Source organism: Anopheles ziemanni, chromosome 3 (assembly GCF_943734765.1).
Source record: "Anopheles ziemanni chromosome 3, idAnoZiCoDA_A2_x.2, whole genome shotgun sequence".
NCBI lineage: Eukaryota > Metazoa > Arthropoda > Insecta > Diptera > Culicidae > Anopheles > Anopheles ziemanni.
The window spans coordinates 30,469,160-30,483,611 of NC_080706.1; the positions used below are offsets into that span (position 1 = coordinate 30,469,160).

A 14,452-nucleotide genomic window follows, 5' to 3' on the forward strand; every position below is an offset into this window, starting at 1 on the left:
CCGGAACGGTCGGGTGTATAAAACTCCATTCCAACCCGCCGTTAGGTAACAGTCCGTTGTGTAACGTTGCCGGGATCGGGAACGAAGCTATCCCTCGCGAGGATCTTGTACATCTCCACAGGCCCAGGGGCAGGTGATCCGTAGTTTCCTCGGTGCGTGTTATTCCAGTGTGCATGTGTTGCAAACCGATCGCGTGAAGGGGCAAACAAGGGTGGCGAAAATTTCGCGGACTCGCCAGTGATAACCGCAACGCAACGGACAATTGCGCCTGCGTTTGTTTTGTGTACCCGGTGAACAAACTTTACAGAAACTCTCTCTTTGCGGCGATTAGTCTGCCTGGTGGTCAAATAAATACTCCCACCGGCCACAGCCTCCAACGTCACTGGTGTGAAGATTGGTTGAACTCACCACGAAAGGTCGCTGGACGCACGGCGAAGAAAGTTTACACAGCAAACGGTTGCAGTTTCTGGTAGTTGGTCGCTTCCGGTGTTTCGGTGCCACTTCAAACGGTGTCTTTGGTCAGCCAGCATGGCCTCGTCGCGATCCTTATCGATGCGTAAGTCACTTTCGTTTTGCAATTAAATTTTATCAATGTAATTTATTTGATCGTGTACCGAACGGATGTTTTGTAAGTGCCACAGAGTTGGAGTATTTGGTTGGAGTGATGTTGGTCATTCGAATGTCGCGATTAAGATATGGTTGGAGATTTTACGTAGTACTAATCAGATTTCATACAGATAGTAACTAGTAGTAATCAGTTTTAAACTCTATAATGTGTTGTCTGTTGGGGCAACCAAAAAAACTGATACATTTCTGAACAAAACGGAATTAAAAACTACCTTTGTAAATGTTGATCATTATTCCATTGCGAGTTTGGGTGAAAGCTTATTTGTATGCATCTAACGATCACAACATACGTTAGCATAACCTTACGGATAGTGTCCATGTACTTCTAAAGATGGCAGATCGAAGTTGTTATACTTTTTCCTAGGTCCCTAGGTTCCTAGAGGACAATTTATTAAGTCGTCTCAGCCATTAATCTCTTTGAGCGGTCGGCAAACAAACAACAGTTTGCAACTGTCTCAACACTGCTCGCTGCCTTGGAAAGATTCTAATAAATGCTTGCGTGCGATTTTGTGATCTCACCATACTGTTCTACGTACAAGGTGGTAAAACTAACATCTTTCCATTACCATTAAAATGAACCCTCGTTTGTGTGGTTTTCTGTTTCTGTCGGTGCTGTTGTGTGTTCCTTTTGCGCATGGTGCCGGAAACCCTTCGAAAGAACCGCACATCTGTAAGCACAAACCGCTGAGTGAGGTACAGCGACAAGTTGGCGCTTGGGTAACGAGGGCCGAGAAGTGTCGACCCGGGAGTCGCTGCGTAGACCAAGCACACATTTCGCAGTACAAGCAGGTCCGAGCTGTTTGCGGTAAGATTAAACCTCAGCAGCAGAGGAAGACACTAGAGAGCCTCTTACCGGGTGTTGTGTCCGCTCTGTCGGCCATGGAGAAACTATATGATCCGTTCAAGGCGGACATAGGCAAGATGGCCCAGGAGTTCGAACGACAGCTGGAAAGCATATGGACGACACTGGAGGACCTCCAGCGGGAGATGCTGTACGCTTCGATTGGTTCTGGACGCGTTGAAAAGGCACTCCATTACAGGGCTATCATTAGCAACCACGTTACGAACTTGAAGACCCATTTCACAGCCGCCAACGCCGAGGAGTTGCTCCAGTACGCGTGGAATCTGGTTCCGTGGCCGGAACGCCAGAAAAATGCGTACCGGGCAATCGGAGATATGGTCAGATCATCCGAGAATCCTCTGCTCCAAATGGTGTACGCAGTCGATCTGGCTAACGTCAACCTTCCCGAGGACAAAGGCTCGGACCAGGAAACCTACTCCAAAGGTGTGGAGCTTCTTAGAGCTAATCTGACCTCGGGTCACCTGGACACACTCCTGGACCTCGCTCGTCGATACCCGCCTCGGTACGCCTACGTGAGGGAAAATCTGGGAAAACTGTTTGGCGATAAGAAACCTAGCCCCGCAGAATTGGTGACCATCGTGTCGGAGTTCGCTCGGGAGCTTCCAACCGCCGACGAACGGCTGCTTACCCTGAAGGCGATTGCCCAGCAGTATCTGACCGACAATGCAACGATCACGCCCGAACCCGGATACCTCTATCCAATGACTATGTTGGCACACGAGCTGGCCTCCTCGATTGGCGATCAAGCTGGTCAGGTCACTGCGGGCGGTGCAGGGGAGACGACGATACCGAACAGCAGCTTGACGGATATGTTTAACACCCCGATCAGTGGACGATCGGTGGAGTACTTCACCCAAAGCCTAGCTTCCAAGGCATCCGGCTAGAGCGCCTTCTGTGCCGTCCATTCCGAAACTCTCAATAAAGCAATTTCCAATTACTGGTTCCGTTTCATCCAACGATTAGTTTTGCGACCATCTCGGACATATGCTAGAGTGCTCCGGTTGCATTCAGCCTCTTCTATGGCTTCCAAAGCGGCAGCGCTCCAGGCAGGTCGATGTTTATTCTTACTTTTTTCACCTTCCCCCGTACCCACGACGTTTCAACCGTGTTGCCCTTAAAAGTTGGCCTGCGTCGATTGCATGCGAGTAGATGATATCGCAGACCGTTTGGTTGTGGTCTTCCAAACCGCATCTTCTCGGTGGCTTGGGATGCTGATGACGCCACACCACCAATTATAACTGTACTTCGGCTTGACCATTTATCTCAACCGTTGCTGGGCACGGAATGGGACAGCTTTCCCTCCACCAAACCCCCCCGGCACCCGGGAGTCATCCCTCGCCCTGTCGCCGGGATCTCGGGATGTGTTGGATGATCTCGCGTGCTGGAGATCGCGTTGTTCCGGGCCTGCGATATAAAGTGGTTTTATTTCTGTGCGTTCACTCCTCCCTTTCCTCCCTCCCCCAATCAATCCATACCACGTACGCTACAACCCGTTCCCTTCGGCAACGAGCATTTGACCAGAACCTGTTTCGACGGTGTGAACCCTTTCCGTTGGCTTCGACCGACCCTCTTTCTCTCCTTCTCGCTGTGAGGCTCCGTTACGATCTTTTGAACCATCGGATCGATCTCGTCGTCGGTTGGGGTTGGTCGACATTCGGCGAACGAAGGTGGTCGTGGAAGGAGTGTCAGTCCTAAAGCGGGTCAATAGCCCGCGCTGGGGGTGGACGGGAGGACAACACGAGCTTAAGAATGTTATAAACCCTGCCCCAAGGTCTGGCCGGTGGCGCGAACGGGAGAAGTAATCTCACATCTCAACAAGGTTGCTTGCGATATCTGTGATATCCCGAATTGGGCATAACACAAACCATCCAAAGCCCTTGCGTTTCTTCCCCATCGCCCATCGGACGATTCCGCACATCCCGTAATCTTCGGTTGCATTGCGGGAATCAGCCTCTCCCCTCGGAGGGGGATGCTTCTCGATGTGCTAATTTGCCAGTTCTTGAACCACTCCCGGAGCGACCATTCTGGCCCGACCCGGTTTGTTGTTATATCTTTTTTATTTTATCAATTCGTTTTGTTTATTTAGCTTTTTCCTCCCCGCGCAAAACACGATCATTCGCGAGCGCTAATTAACGAAACTAACGGTGCATAACCGAACGGTGCTGGCCTTTGCGGGCCGGACGGTGTCTTTTCGTTTCGCCAAGACCTGTCATTTCCGTTCCTACCCGCGTGGGCTTTGGCAGCGGATGCGAAAGTAGGCTCGAGAACTTCGACTCTGTGTGACACCGTGGAACTGTGTACTAGTTTTTTTTTCTTTTACCTTAAGTCTTCCGCGGTCTTCAATATTTTGGCCTGACTACCGAAATGTGTTCCGGCGGTGGAAACCCGTAGTTAACTCCAACGTAGAACAAACACACGGAGAGGCTCTATAATTTGGAAAATTGTACAGCACCGCCGAACAGAGGGAGGAAGGGAAATAAAATGTCCCCAATTGGAAACACGATTGGATCAATTAGAAAAAAGGGTGTCGTATCGTTGCTTTCTTTGTCGTTTCAACATTTAAATTTAAGTTTTTCTTCGACTGTAAGCTTGTTTGTCGTGTTGACGATACTAATCAACTTTTATGGTTCCTTCTATCATCGCCCATCCAAAAGATCGTTGCATTCACTTGTGACACTTGGGCTTATAAATTTAATGATAAATTTTTAAACTCCATTAGCTGCACAATGGTCGCGTAGTAATTAATCCTCCGACACCCAGCCCGCGCGCCGATTCGAAGGTTTTCGAAAGGAAAGGTTTTAAAGCTAATTTGACAATGTGGCAGTTTGTGGCGAAAAACGGCACACGGAAACGGGCAGAACGAGCGCCGCCCCATCCCCTTTTAGCGGTCGAACGGTCCCGCTCCTGCTCGTTCAAATTAATGGGTCATGGTCGTCAAAACTACGGTGGTTTCCGGCAGCAGGTCCCGTTGTTTTTCGGTGATGTCTTGAAGGTGCCATTGCGCCGCGCAATCGGTAAACCCTCCCCCACCTCCTTTCGAACCGGAACCGGGGCCGCTCGGTCGCCAAATCGATCAGCGGGAGAAATGGAAAGAAAAAACAACCACAGCAACAACAGATACACAAAACACACAAGCAAAACGAACGAGCCGCGCAACCAAATGGTCCTATGGAAATCGTCAACATCGATTAAGGTCATCAGCACGGTTTTTGGCATCGGGAATGGGTGGAAGCCCGGTGAGGGAGCGGTAGGTGTGCCTCCGGAAAGTGTTTTGTCCAACAGGCGCAGATCAAGCAACGTCTTAAAAAAAAAACAATGTGCGCGCATTTGAGTACGCAAATTTTGAGGCGTTGGTGCACGAGTCGTTTAACGCGTGATTCGTTTACTGCCGGAAAGTATGGCAAGATGATTGGTCATGGTGAAAAGGATATGTTTTGCTGTATTTATCAGGTAGAACATGACCTAACTGTAAATTGTAATTTACCCTTTTTTTGGATCATGACTTTAGATCACTGGAGCATGATGAAGTATTTGCTTTACAAATGTCCAATGCTATTTAAGTAGATTTTTAGTTACTGCCGTTGTTGTCCCAAAGTCCACCGAACTGGTATCCTTTTGTTAATTTTTTTGCGCACATTAGTTTTATTTTCATATTTTGAAAATAACTTTTTTATATTCTTTTCAATGACAAGATAAAGATTCAAATTATGACCTACTCAATCACAAATTAAACAGTTTCTATCGGACGATAAGTGAACGACTTAATAGAAAGAAACGTAGATACATAAAATTCGCCAACAATTTTAGTAACGAAGGTATTTTTACGTAATAGTGCGTTCTTTATTTACCAAATCATCTTTTCCGTCGTTTCTGTATTTTCATATATTCAATCTACAATATGATCATTAATTTGTTTGATTGAATTTTTATTATATACTTAAATTTTTAAAATCATTCTCCTGTTGACTTCTTCTGGAAATCTTTTATACCACATATTGGAAATCCCTCATTGCTATCTTATAAAAATTTAAGAAATTATCTATGGCTTTGCAAAGTCTGTGCCATTGATAATTTTCTGAGGAACTAGAAAACCAATTAAAACTTGTAAATTAAAAAATAAAGTAAAAACCCAATCTAGCGATGAACGCTGTGCGGATGAAATTTAAAACCAATTCAAGCTAGAGAACACAACACCATCATAGTCGTAGAAAAATAAGAACATATATGAGAACACAGGCGGACAACTCTTCCCGTTGCTCCAGTAACACTCAAGATGATCGATTTTTCCTACATTTCCTCCCCGGGAGTGGAAGATAGTTCTGGCCTCGATGCGCAACGATTGAACTAGAAACAACAGTAACATATAAAATAAACTGCCCCCAAGGCCCGAGCGAGTTCTCGAACCGATATCCACCTTCGACAGTCGCGGTCCAGTTGCTCGTTTGTCTTGAGCAGGGAAATGAGATCTTCATCCGTTCGTGCGATGGTTGTTTATCCATCAAACACATGGCTCGCAGGGGCACTTAACGATCTGCTCTACACCCATCACTGCAGAGCCAGCAATCTGCACCCATTGGGTGAGGCTAATAGTGGCGGTAAAGCTTGTCAGATGCAGCCTGTGTTTTTCTTCTTTACAACAACAACCGGAGAGAATCGGCCGTATAAGCCCTCGATCGAAACATGATCGATCCGTTGTTGTTTCAGTGTTTGATGTTCGCGCAATCGCGCAGTGGTACGTTGTTGTTGTGTACGAATTCTTCTGGATGCAGGTCAGTTGTGTTTGGAGCCAACCGGCTCGAAGTGGATCGTGGCAAAGCGAAACAACAAACCCGAGTGAAACTTTCAACGAAAGTTCTGCAGATAACGGTGGCATGCCATGGTGCCAACCAACCTGGACGGCCGACGATACCGAGCATGGTGCGGCGAACAAACGATACTGAACATGATTTTTATGTTATCTGTTATTTGATTTAGTATCACTTGCTTTCCTTCGTTAATGTCCGGAAAGTTGGCTTCGAAACGGAGCTCCCTCAGCAGTCGTAAGCTACCCAGTTTTAATAATCATAGGCACAAATATAACTGGACGAAAGAAATAAAAACGATAATGAATTAGTTTTTTCCCTCCCATCGAAATACATATTTATGCGCCGGCGTTTACGTTATGGACAAAGAAAAAAAGGGTTTCCTCTTTCAATCAAACCAAATTGCTTCATTTTTCTACCCATTTAAACACATTATTTTCTTCCATTCGGCTTTGCATTATCATTCGGTTCGTTTGGCGTTTGGGCTGCAAGACTTCACATCCTTGCCTTCGTTGAAGTTGTCCGACGGTTGGGCGAATAGTTTTGTAATTTTTACCGCACACCCCGCCTTGGTCCATTGGCCGACGGCGACGGCAGCGCCCAACTAATCGTGCGAAAACCGTTACCATAAATCATACCCTAAATGCCCGGACGCACCGGACGGGGCGAGGGCAGTTTTATTTCGTTAAATAGCACAATGGTAAAAACGCATTAAATCACCGTTTCATCACACTTTCGCTCTCACCTGCCGACGGCCGCGGGGCCTCGACGAGGAAAAGTGGAAACTGCGGGCATGGAGAAAGAAAACGGCGTTGATCAGCTTTTTTCGGGCGATCATTTCGGCGAACCATCATCTTCATTTAGATCGGTCCGGCAATGAAATGCGATACCGGGTGGGAAATGAAAATTCGGTGGGAAAAAAAAACACTGAACTGAACCTGATCCAGCTGCCCGATTCGGACGGGTTGGTTGTGGTGCTCGGCGGAAAATGCATTTTCCCCAGCTCCTTGGCAAGGTTTTTTCATGTTTGGTTTTAAACAAATAGCTCGCAGTGAACGTGATGGTTTTCACTACACTACAACTTTCCACCAGATGGCGGAGATGGGATGCTGCAGTGAAAGGAACTGTTACGCCGTAAAGCGGGGCAGCGTTAGGCCAATTTTTCTTCAAAAATTTCGAATTCAAAATTCCAACCTTGCTGCATGCCGGTGGTCGAGGTTTCTTCTCTTCCGCACCCCTTACCATCAGGCAAAAACCTCTGAAATCAGGTGTTGCCGGGTGGGTTTCGAAACTGGCCCGACTCTTCTTCACCCTAGCCCTACTATCGTCCCGGCATCGTCGTCGTGAAAAGGCCACCGGTGGCGCGTGACGAACGGAACGCAAATCGACAACCGACACTGGGTGGCCGGCAATCGGGCGGAATGTGGGCGTGCAACGAACCAAACAGTTTGCGCATAGATTGCATCTCGCTGGCCATGACCAAAGATGGCCACCCGGCCGAAAGATGAGCGTATCCGATGGATTCCGATTGTGGCAAGCGTTGTTTGCCAATCGGGCCATCGACCGTTGAAACATTCTTTACTCTTCTTATGGCCTTTGTTTTGGTTCCTCCTCCTCCTCCTCCTCCGTCACTGAGCGAAACTTCTCGAAAGCAACGAACATCATGGAGAATGGAGATTAAGACCTGACACAACTCGCCCTCGCTGCAACCCACCGATGCATCGATCACCGTTGCCTTCCTGTGATGACCTCCCTGTGGTGAAGTAATTCGTGTCGTTTGCAAGATTTCCTCTCGTAAAGCATGGTAATATAGCGAGCTAATGACATACGGCCCGATATGGGTCAGCTAAAGCGATTGCTCGGGGCGCCATTTGCTAAATCTATTTGCAGTGAAAGCAACTGTAATTGAATGTTTCGTTATGCACCTGAAACACCCAACAGTAATGGTTTTAGTTGACGCTGTTGCTTTCATTTCCGCGTACCAAACTCTTCAGCTACCCTGTAGCTGCTAATTTTTTCCATCGTCAACGTAATTGGAAAGGGAAATCCATCGGCAAAGGAATGTAGAGAACATTAGATAATTGTGCCCCAGCAACAAGGTGATGTTTGGAAATATTTTTGAATTTTCAAAGGGAAAGAATTTTTTTCCATGAACACAAACATTTCACATATCAAATGTCCACGGCAATATGGTTACCTTATTTTTTAAATCTGTTTTGTATATTGTTTTATCTTCGATGCAGTACTTTGTTATTTTACCACCGCTTAAGTTCTAATAAAACACCGTTGAAAGGAAATGCTCTTATTCCATTTTGTTCATCAACATAGAAACGGTTTTACAACTTTGTAATGTCAATCCTTTTGCAGACGAAGGAAAACAATCGGATGTAATAATAACAGTAGGTAACAGTAGCGCTTTGATTGTAACAATAGCAATACAAACTAAAATGTTCAGAAAAATTGTGTCTTTTCGACATGTGAGTGGTAGTTTTTACCTAAGCTATCATTTATTTAAAAACGTGCTGTTCAAACTAAACACATTTCAATATGTCAAGCCATATATTTTTTTCCCAAAATTTCCTTCATTCTAAAAACAAATAAAAAATCATCAGAAAGTGTTAGAATGAAGAAGGTTGAACCTCAAAAATGAAGGTTAGGAAAAAATCATGTTACGAGAATTAATAAAATATTGTTATGGGTTGAAGTTTAACGGGGTTTTGCAGTGAAGTATTTTGCAATATTTCCTATAAAACACTTCAGGGCTTCATAGTTAAAAAATGAACTTTTTAATCATTTTTGCTCGTAGCCGTTCCGGAAAAAGTTAGCAACTTCTGGCTCAAGGTGTCCAGGTTAATTCAAACGTTAACTTTTACTGTATCCTACGAGATTTACTTTTTCGTTTAAGAAGTGGCTCGCACTCGACACGCGTACACATCCGTCTCATAAATTCGTGGCACGTTTCCTGCTCGCCTCGGAGGGATTATATATGCAGCATTCTCAGCGATTGTCAATTTGTGCAACCGACACCGTTGCTTTCAAGTGCCTCCGAACTGATTGCTAAAGGTCGCCACGGGGAAGGGGCGGCCCGGCAGGCGAACTTCCTCCCGCAAGTGGGCTGCTTTCACTCCGACCCGGTTGGATGGGAGGAAAAATAAACAGACCAACCAACAAAATCCTCCGCACGGCCGATCGATGGGGCGCCAATGTTTATGTGATCGACGATTTAAGCTTAAAGCTTCAATCGAGAGAGAGAGCCTTGGGAGGTTGCTGATTGGAGGAGGTAGGTGGCCGGGAGGAGGGTGGCGGAGGTGGCGTTTCTTACAGGACGTGTCCAAAATATGTTCCCACCTGGAAAGAGCCGGACGTTGGGCGACCATCGTAAATCCCAGCCAAACGCAAACGTCGGCAGACGGAATGCAAAATGGCAAATTTGGGCTCCGTCACCGTTAGCTTTCACCGTGTTCTGCTTTATTCTGTTTTTGGTTTTACTTCTGACCGACCTGAGTGTGAGGTAAACGAGGAAGGAAAAAAACAATCTCCTCCATTGTTTTTTTTTTCACGATCGGGATTTTCCTCCATTTGTTTGTTTTTGCCCTCGCGGAAAACCGGGTTAAATATTTGCCAAACGAAAAGATTTATGATGACCCAAAGAGTGCAGCACGTTACCAACTCCTCCAGCGGGCAGAATGTACGATGGGAGTTCGGTAATTGGCATCTGTTGTCGATGAGATTTACGATTCTCCGCCCAACGATTACTGTGGGAATGGAAGAACGATAAGAAGACCGTCGCAGTGTTGAAACAGTTGAGTTTCATGATTGTTTCTAAATGAATCTGTTTATTATGAAACACATTTGACTCAAAAGACTCGTGAAAAGTCTTTCTGTTAAACCTCGTTTTCTTCATCGAAAGTGCAAACTTTCGTTTTCTCAAATCAATCACCTTTTTACATCAGTTGTGCTTAGTAAATTTGTACACAAAACCGTCTGGAAAACGATCAAACTTCGCTGCGCCCGTCTGGCGGGCAGTCAATCAGACACACACACGCTTTCCCTAGGAAAAAAGCGCACTAGAAAATGAAATTCAACAACAACCAATGTTAGACATGCTTTTCCACAAAAACGCTTCTCACACATGCTGCAACGCGTCGCAACAATGTTCACACTTGGTTAAAGAAACAATAGAACAGACGGACCGAATGAAACATTAATCAATCGGTTATAAAACGGTTTCACGTTCGTCTTTCTTAAAACTGACTTTTATGTTACTTTAAGCAAGACAAGAAGCAAGAAACAAATTTTCCCTAAAGACACGATTGTTTTAAAAAACAATCATTACAAAGGAACAAGTTGTAAGGTTATAATAATTATTTTCGGTGTAAAGTTATTGTAAGGGCAGCATTTTTTGTGCGCATACATTGCCAACAATTATCATAAACTCCAAAATAAAAATACAAAATTTTTGCCAAATTCTTCGTTTTTCATTTTTCTTAATTGAAGTCAAACGAAATTGTGCAACTTTTTTAAAGATACGATCTATGATAACCGTTATTTACAATCGATATTTGATGTGTATTTACAATGATATTTGTTTTAAAAATTAGACACAAACAATTATATACGAAGAGCTCGCAAAGAAAGTTATTTTGAATTATACAATGGTTATAAAGAAAAACAAGTTGTTCACGTGATCTACATCATCAACTCCAAAATTGCTTACAATCAGATACTACTGCCCAGTTATGGTGGGATTCGTGCAGATTTTCCTTGGGTCAATTTCTCACGAAACATGAATATTTCGAGGTCCAACAGTTTACACTGTCGTGCTGGCGTTCCATTTCTATTAGCGGCTAATACTAGTGAACCGTTAGTAAAATTAACATTTTTCGTCGATCAACTGCAAAGAAAGCTTTACCGTACTGCGAGGTTTTTCGTGTTTTTGTTTTGATAAAGTGATTTGAATTAATTTTATCACACAGCAACGACACGGCGGATAGTTGAACGATGATTTCTGATTATTGTTTTATATCTCCTTCGTTTCTATCTCTCCGCCCGGTTGGTGGAGTTGCGTGATGTTGGCTATGATCATGCTATTTCTGAGCCACGCTTCGGGTTTTCTTTGCCCTGGGTGTGGCAGAGATGCAATGCATCATCTCACCCCGTTGTTGGTGAAATGCTCGTTTTTTGCTCGCTCATGGATCAAACCGTGGTAAAACTTACCGCACGATTCGTCAACCGCTTCCGGACTTTCACCGCCCTCCTTGGTCGGATCGAATGGGAAACGTTGAATAATGCGTGCCAGCCGTGAGAAGCCGTGGTGGAAACACAAAAAAATACTGCCAAAGTGTCATTTGCACCGCAAACGGGTGCGGCGCGGTTACAAATCGGCCACTTGATAGGAAGTGCAGCAGCACGACCCCAACTAAGCTGCTCTATTTGCTGGTGGAGTCCGTGGGTGTAGTTTGGCCGAGGCTTGGCACCAAAGTCACGCCGCCATCCGCGTTCGTTCGGTACTAATGGGCTACCGATTCGCTTTTCCCGCTGGGTGGTGATTTTACGTGGTGCGATTTTCCTCACGATGAGAAACATTGCGGCCATTATGAAGCAAACGGGCTCAAGATAGGGCAGTGCAATACATCAGATTAGGCAACGCATTGGGTGAATTTCCACCCTGAGGGAACTCTGGGAGTGAACGGCCAGCTCGGTGCACCGGGTGATGGATTGCGGAAGCGAGTTTCCCACAGCAGCTGAACTTACACGTCTAATTGATTCTTATGCATATTGATCGTCCCTGGCAGTGTTGGTGTTCACCGTCATCGTTGGAGTAGCGGTAACGCCTGCCTGTTACGGTCTCCCGAAGCAGCGTTTCTCGCGTGACGGTGGCGAACCTCGGAGTTTGGTGGGCATAGCGACCAACGTCATCACCAGCAGCTTGCTGAAGGGCGCCCCCGAGATCAACGGCAACCATGTGTTTTCGCCGATCGGCTTTTCCTCCATACTGGCCATGATCAGCGAGGGTGCCGAGGGTCAGACGCTGAAGGAGCTGTACGATGTGTTCAAGTTCCCCACCGATCGGGACCTAGGTGAGTCGTAATAGGACACCGGCGAATGTGTTTCGATCGCGTTACCAACTCTGTGTTTCGCTTTTTCTTCTCCCGGCAGTTCGAAAAGCGTTCGACATGTCACTGAAGCGACTTAGTGGACCGAACCCGACCAACGAGCCGCAGTTCAAGACCTGGTTCTACATCTACAAGAACAACAGCGTTCTGCAGGCGTACAAGGATGTGCTGGCGCAAAGCTACGGGGTGGAGGTGCGCGATATCGAGCGGAACGATTACAACTTCGACGAGCCGAAAACCTCGCTCGGATCGATCGTAGACGAGGAGGAAGAAATCATCGAGGAGAGCAATGGGGACGAGCTCGCCATCACCGAGCAGGCGCCCGCCAACAACAGCAACAGCAAGGACATCGTGGACTTCGAGGTGCTCAAGATCAAATCGGCCCTGCCGGTGGAGGATGAGCTGCGGACGGACACGGGCATCAGCACCAAGTACGACGAGGTGGACGACGACAATCCCAAGTTTGACAAGAACATTGACGATAAGGAGTATGTCGATCCGACGAAGATTAAGGAGGAGCTGGCAAAGAAGAAGCTCGAGGCGATGAATGAGGTCGTGGCTGATACGGAGCTGAGCGGGTCGAAGGTGAAGCTGGCGGCGGATGTGGACGTTACCAAGACGCAACCGGAAAAGATTTCGCTGCCGCTGAAAAAGCTTGGTCTGGACGATGAGCAGGAAGTTCTGCAGGCGGTCGAAAGCCAGGGTTCCAGGAGAAAGGTAGGCATCCGCCGGATTCGAAGGTTTAGGTCAATTTGTACTAATTCTGCCTGTGTTCGGCAGTTCAATGTGCGCAGATCATTCCGGACGGGAGACATCGCTTCAGCGCTCAGCGGAAATTCTCTGGTTGGCCGAAAGGCTAACGCGAAGGCCGACGATACCGAGGTCAATGAGTCAAAGATGCTGCTCTTTAACGGCCTTTACTACAGAGGAAGCTGGGAGACTCCGTTCCAGGTGAGATATTTTTTTTAAATGTTTGGTTCAATTACCTTTAGCCAAACGGGGTTTCAATCTTTCGACAGCAACTGCGAACTGAGAAGAGTACATTCTTCACGAATACGGACGAGAAGCCGGTCATGATGATGCGATCGCGAGGAAACTTCGGTGTCGGAAAGGATGACCAGCTCGATGCCAAGTTCATTGAACTTCCTTACAATGTAAGAATGTCGAACGGAAGGGATCGTGGTCACGCAGTCGTTACATTTATGAAACATTTTCTTGTAGAACTCTCGCTATTCCCTCCTGCTCATGGTGCCAAATACCAAGGATGGCTTGAAGGAGCTTATCAAGAACTTTAACCCAGACACGCTGAGTACGGTGCAAAAATCTTTAGTTCAGATGCCAGTGCAGATCAGCATTCCCAAGTTCCGCATCGATACGACGAGCCGCGCGGAAAAATCACTGGCAAAGGTTCGTGCCCACTTTGACTTGTTTGGGTCTTTAAAATAAACCTAACGCCTTTGCTCCTCCCTCCCACCACCAGCTTGGCTTGATCACGATGTTCACGTCGAAGGCTGATCTGAGCGGAATTACCCGCGAGCAAAAGATCCACGTTGACGAGTTGGTGCAGCACGTGTCGATCCGTGTCGACGAAGGTTCCAGCAGCGAGAACGCGCTCTCCGCCACGAACACCATCGAGGCCAAAACGATCGACGACGACCAGGAGCTGTTCATCGCCGATAAGCCATTCCTGTTCTTCGTGCGTGACATCGTGGACGACATCGTGATTGTGGCCGGCAAGATCACGGACATACCGTACGCGGAGTAGACGCGGATCCTGGAACCGTTACTAGTTTTAGGCGTTTGTAGAGTACGGCACTACCCGCACATAGTCACTACGTGATAGCACAGCAGAGAACTAGTATTCTTTGCGTTTCCGTCCGCCGTTTTTCACCGCTCGGCGTAACAACGGTGCGGGGACGACGAACGGGTTTGGTTCTGTTTGTCCTTGGGCGGGAGCGACGAGCTTATATTGAGCTCGTTTGCTCGGCTTAATCCCTTTGAATGCTGAACGGGTACTCCTCAGACGGTTTGCAGATGCCATGGGA

At 46.7% G+C, this 14,452-nt stretch overlaps 2 protein-coding genes across 2 annotated transcripts; both read left to right on the forward strand.

The window, feature by feature from the left end:
* The first annotated feature begins 1,200 nt into the window (after nucleotides 1-1,200).
* On the forward strand, nucleotides 1,201-2,373 carry LOC131284517 (uncharacterized). Its single transcript, XM_058313375.1, has one exon. The coding sequence runs from the start codon at nucleotides 1,201-1,203 to the stop codon at nucleotides 2,371-2,373; it is 1,173 nt and encodes a 390-aa protein (XP_058169358.1).
* Nucleotides 2,374-12,292: 9,919 nt separating this feature from the next.
* On the forward strand, nucleotides 12,293-14,172 carry LOC131286103 (serine protease inhibitor 88Ea). The gene is made up of 6 exons (XM_058314971.1): nucleotides 12,293-12,371; nucleotides 12,451-13,124; nucleotides 13,188-13,358; nucleotides 13,427-13,561; nucleotides 13,629-13,814; nucleotides 13,888-14,172. Exons 1-6 carry the CDS (start codon nucleotides 12,293-12,295, stop codon nucleotides 14,170-14,172), a joined length of 1,530 nt encoding a protein of 509 aa, XP_058170954.1.
* Nucleotides 14,173-14,452: the final 280 nt, after the last annotated feature.

What these genes read in the sequence shown, in the direction of transcription:
- LOC131286103 (XM_058314971.1), top strand. Translation starts at nt 12,293, where the DNA reads ATGATCAGCGAGGGTGCCGAGGGTCAGACGCTGAAGGAGCTGTACGAT. An exon ending in GCCAGGGTTCCAGGAGAAAG is followed by an intron (nt 13,125 to 13,187) that starts GTAGGCATCCGC and finishes TGTGTTCGGCAG; the next exon opens with TTCAATGTGCGCAGATCATT. An exon ending in CGGAAAAATCACTGGCAAAG is followed by an intron (nt 13,815 to 13,887) that starts GTTCGTGCCCAC and finishes TCCCACCACCAG; the next exon opens with CTTGGCTTGATCACGATGTT.
- LOC131284517 (XM_058313375.1), top strand. Translation starts at nt 1,201, where the DNA reads ATGAACCCTCGTTTGTGTGGTTTTCTGTTTCTGTCGGTGCTGTTGTGT.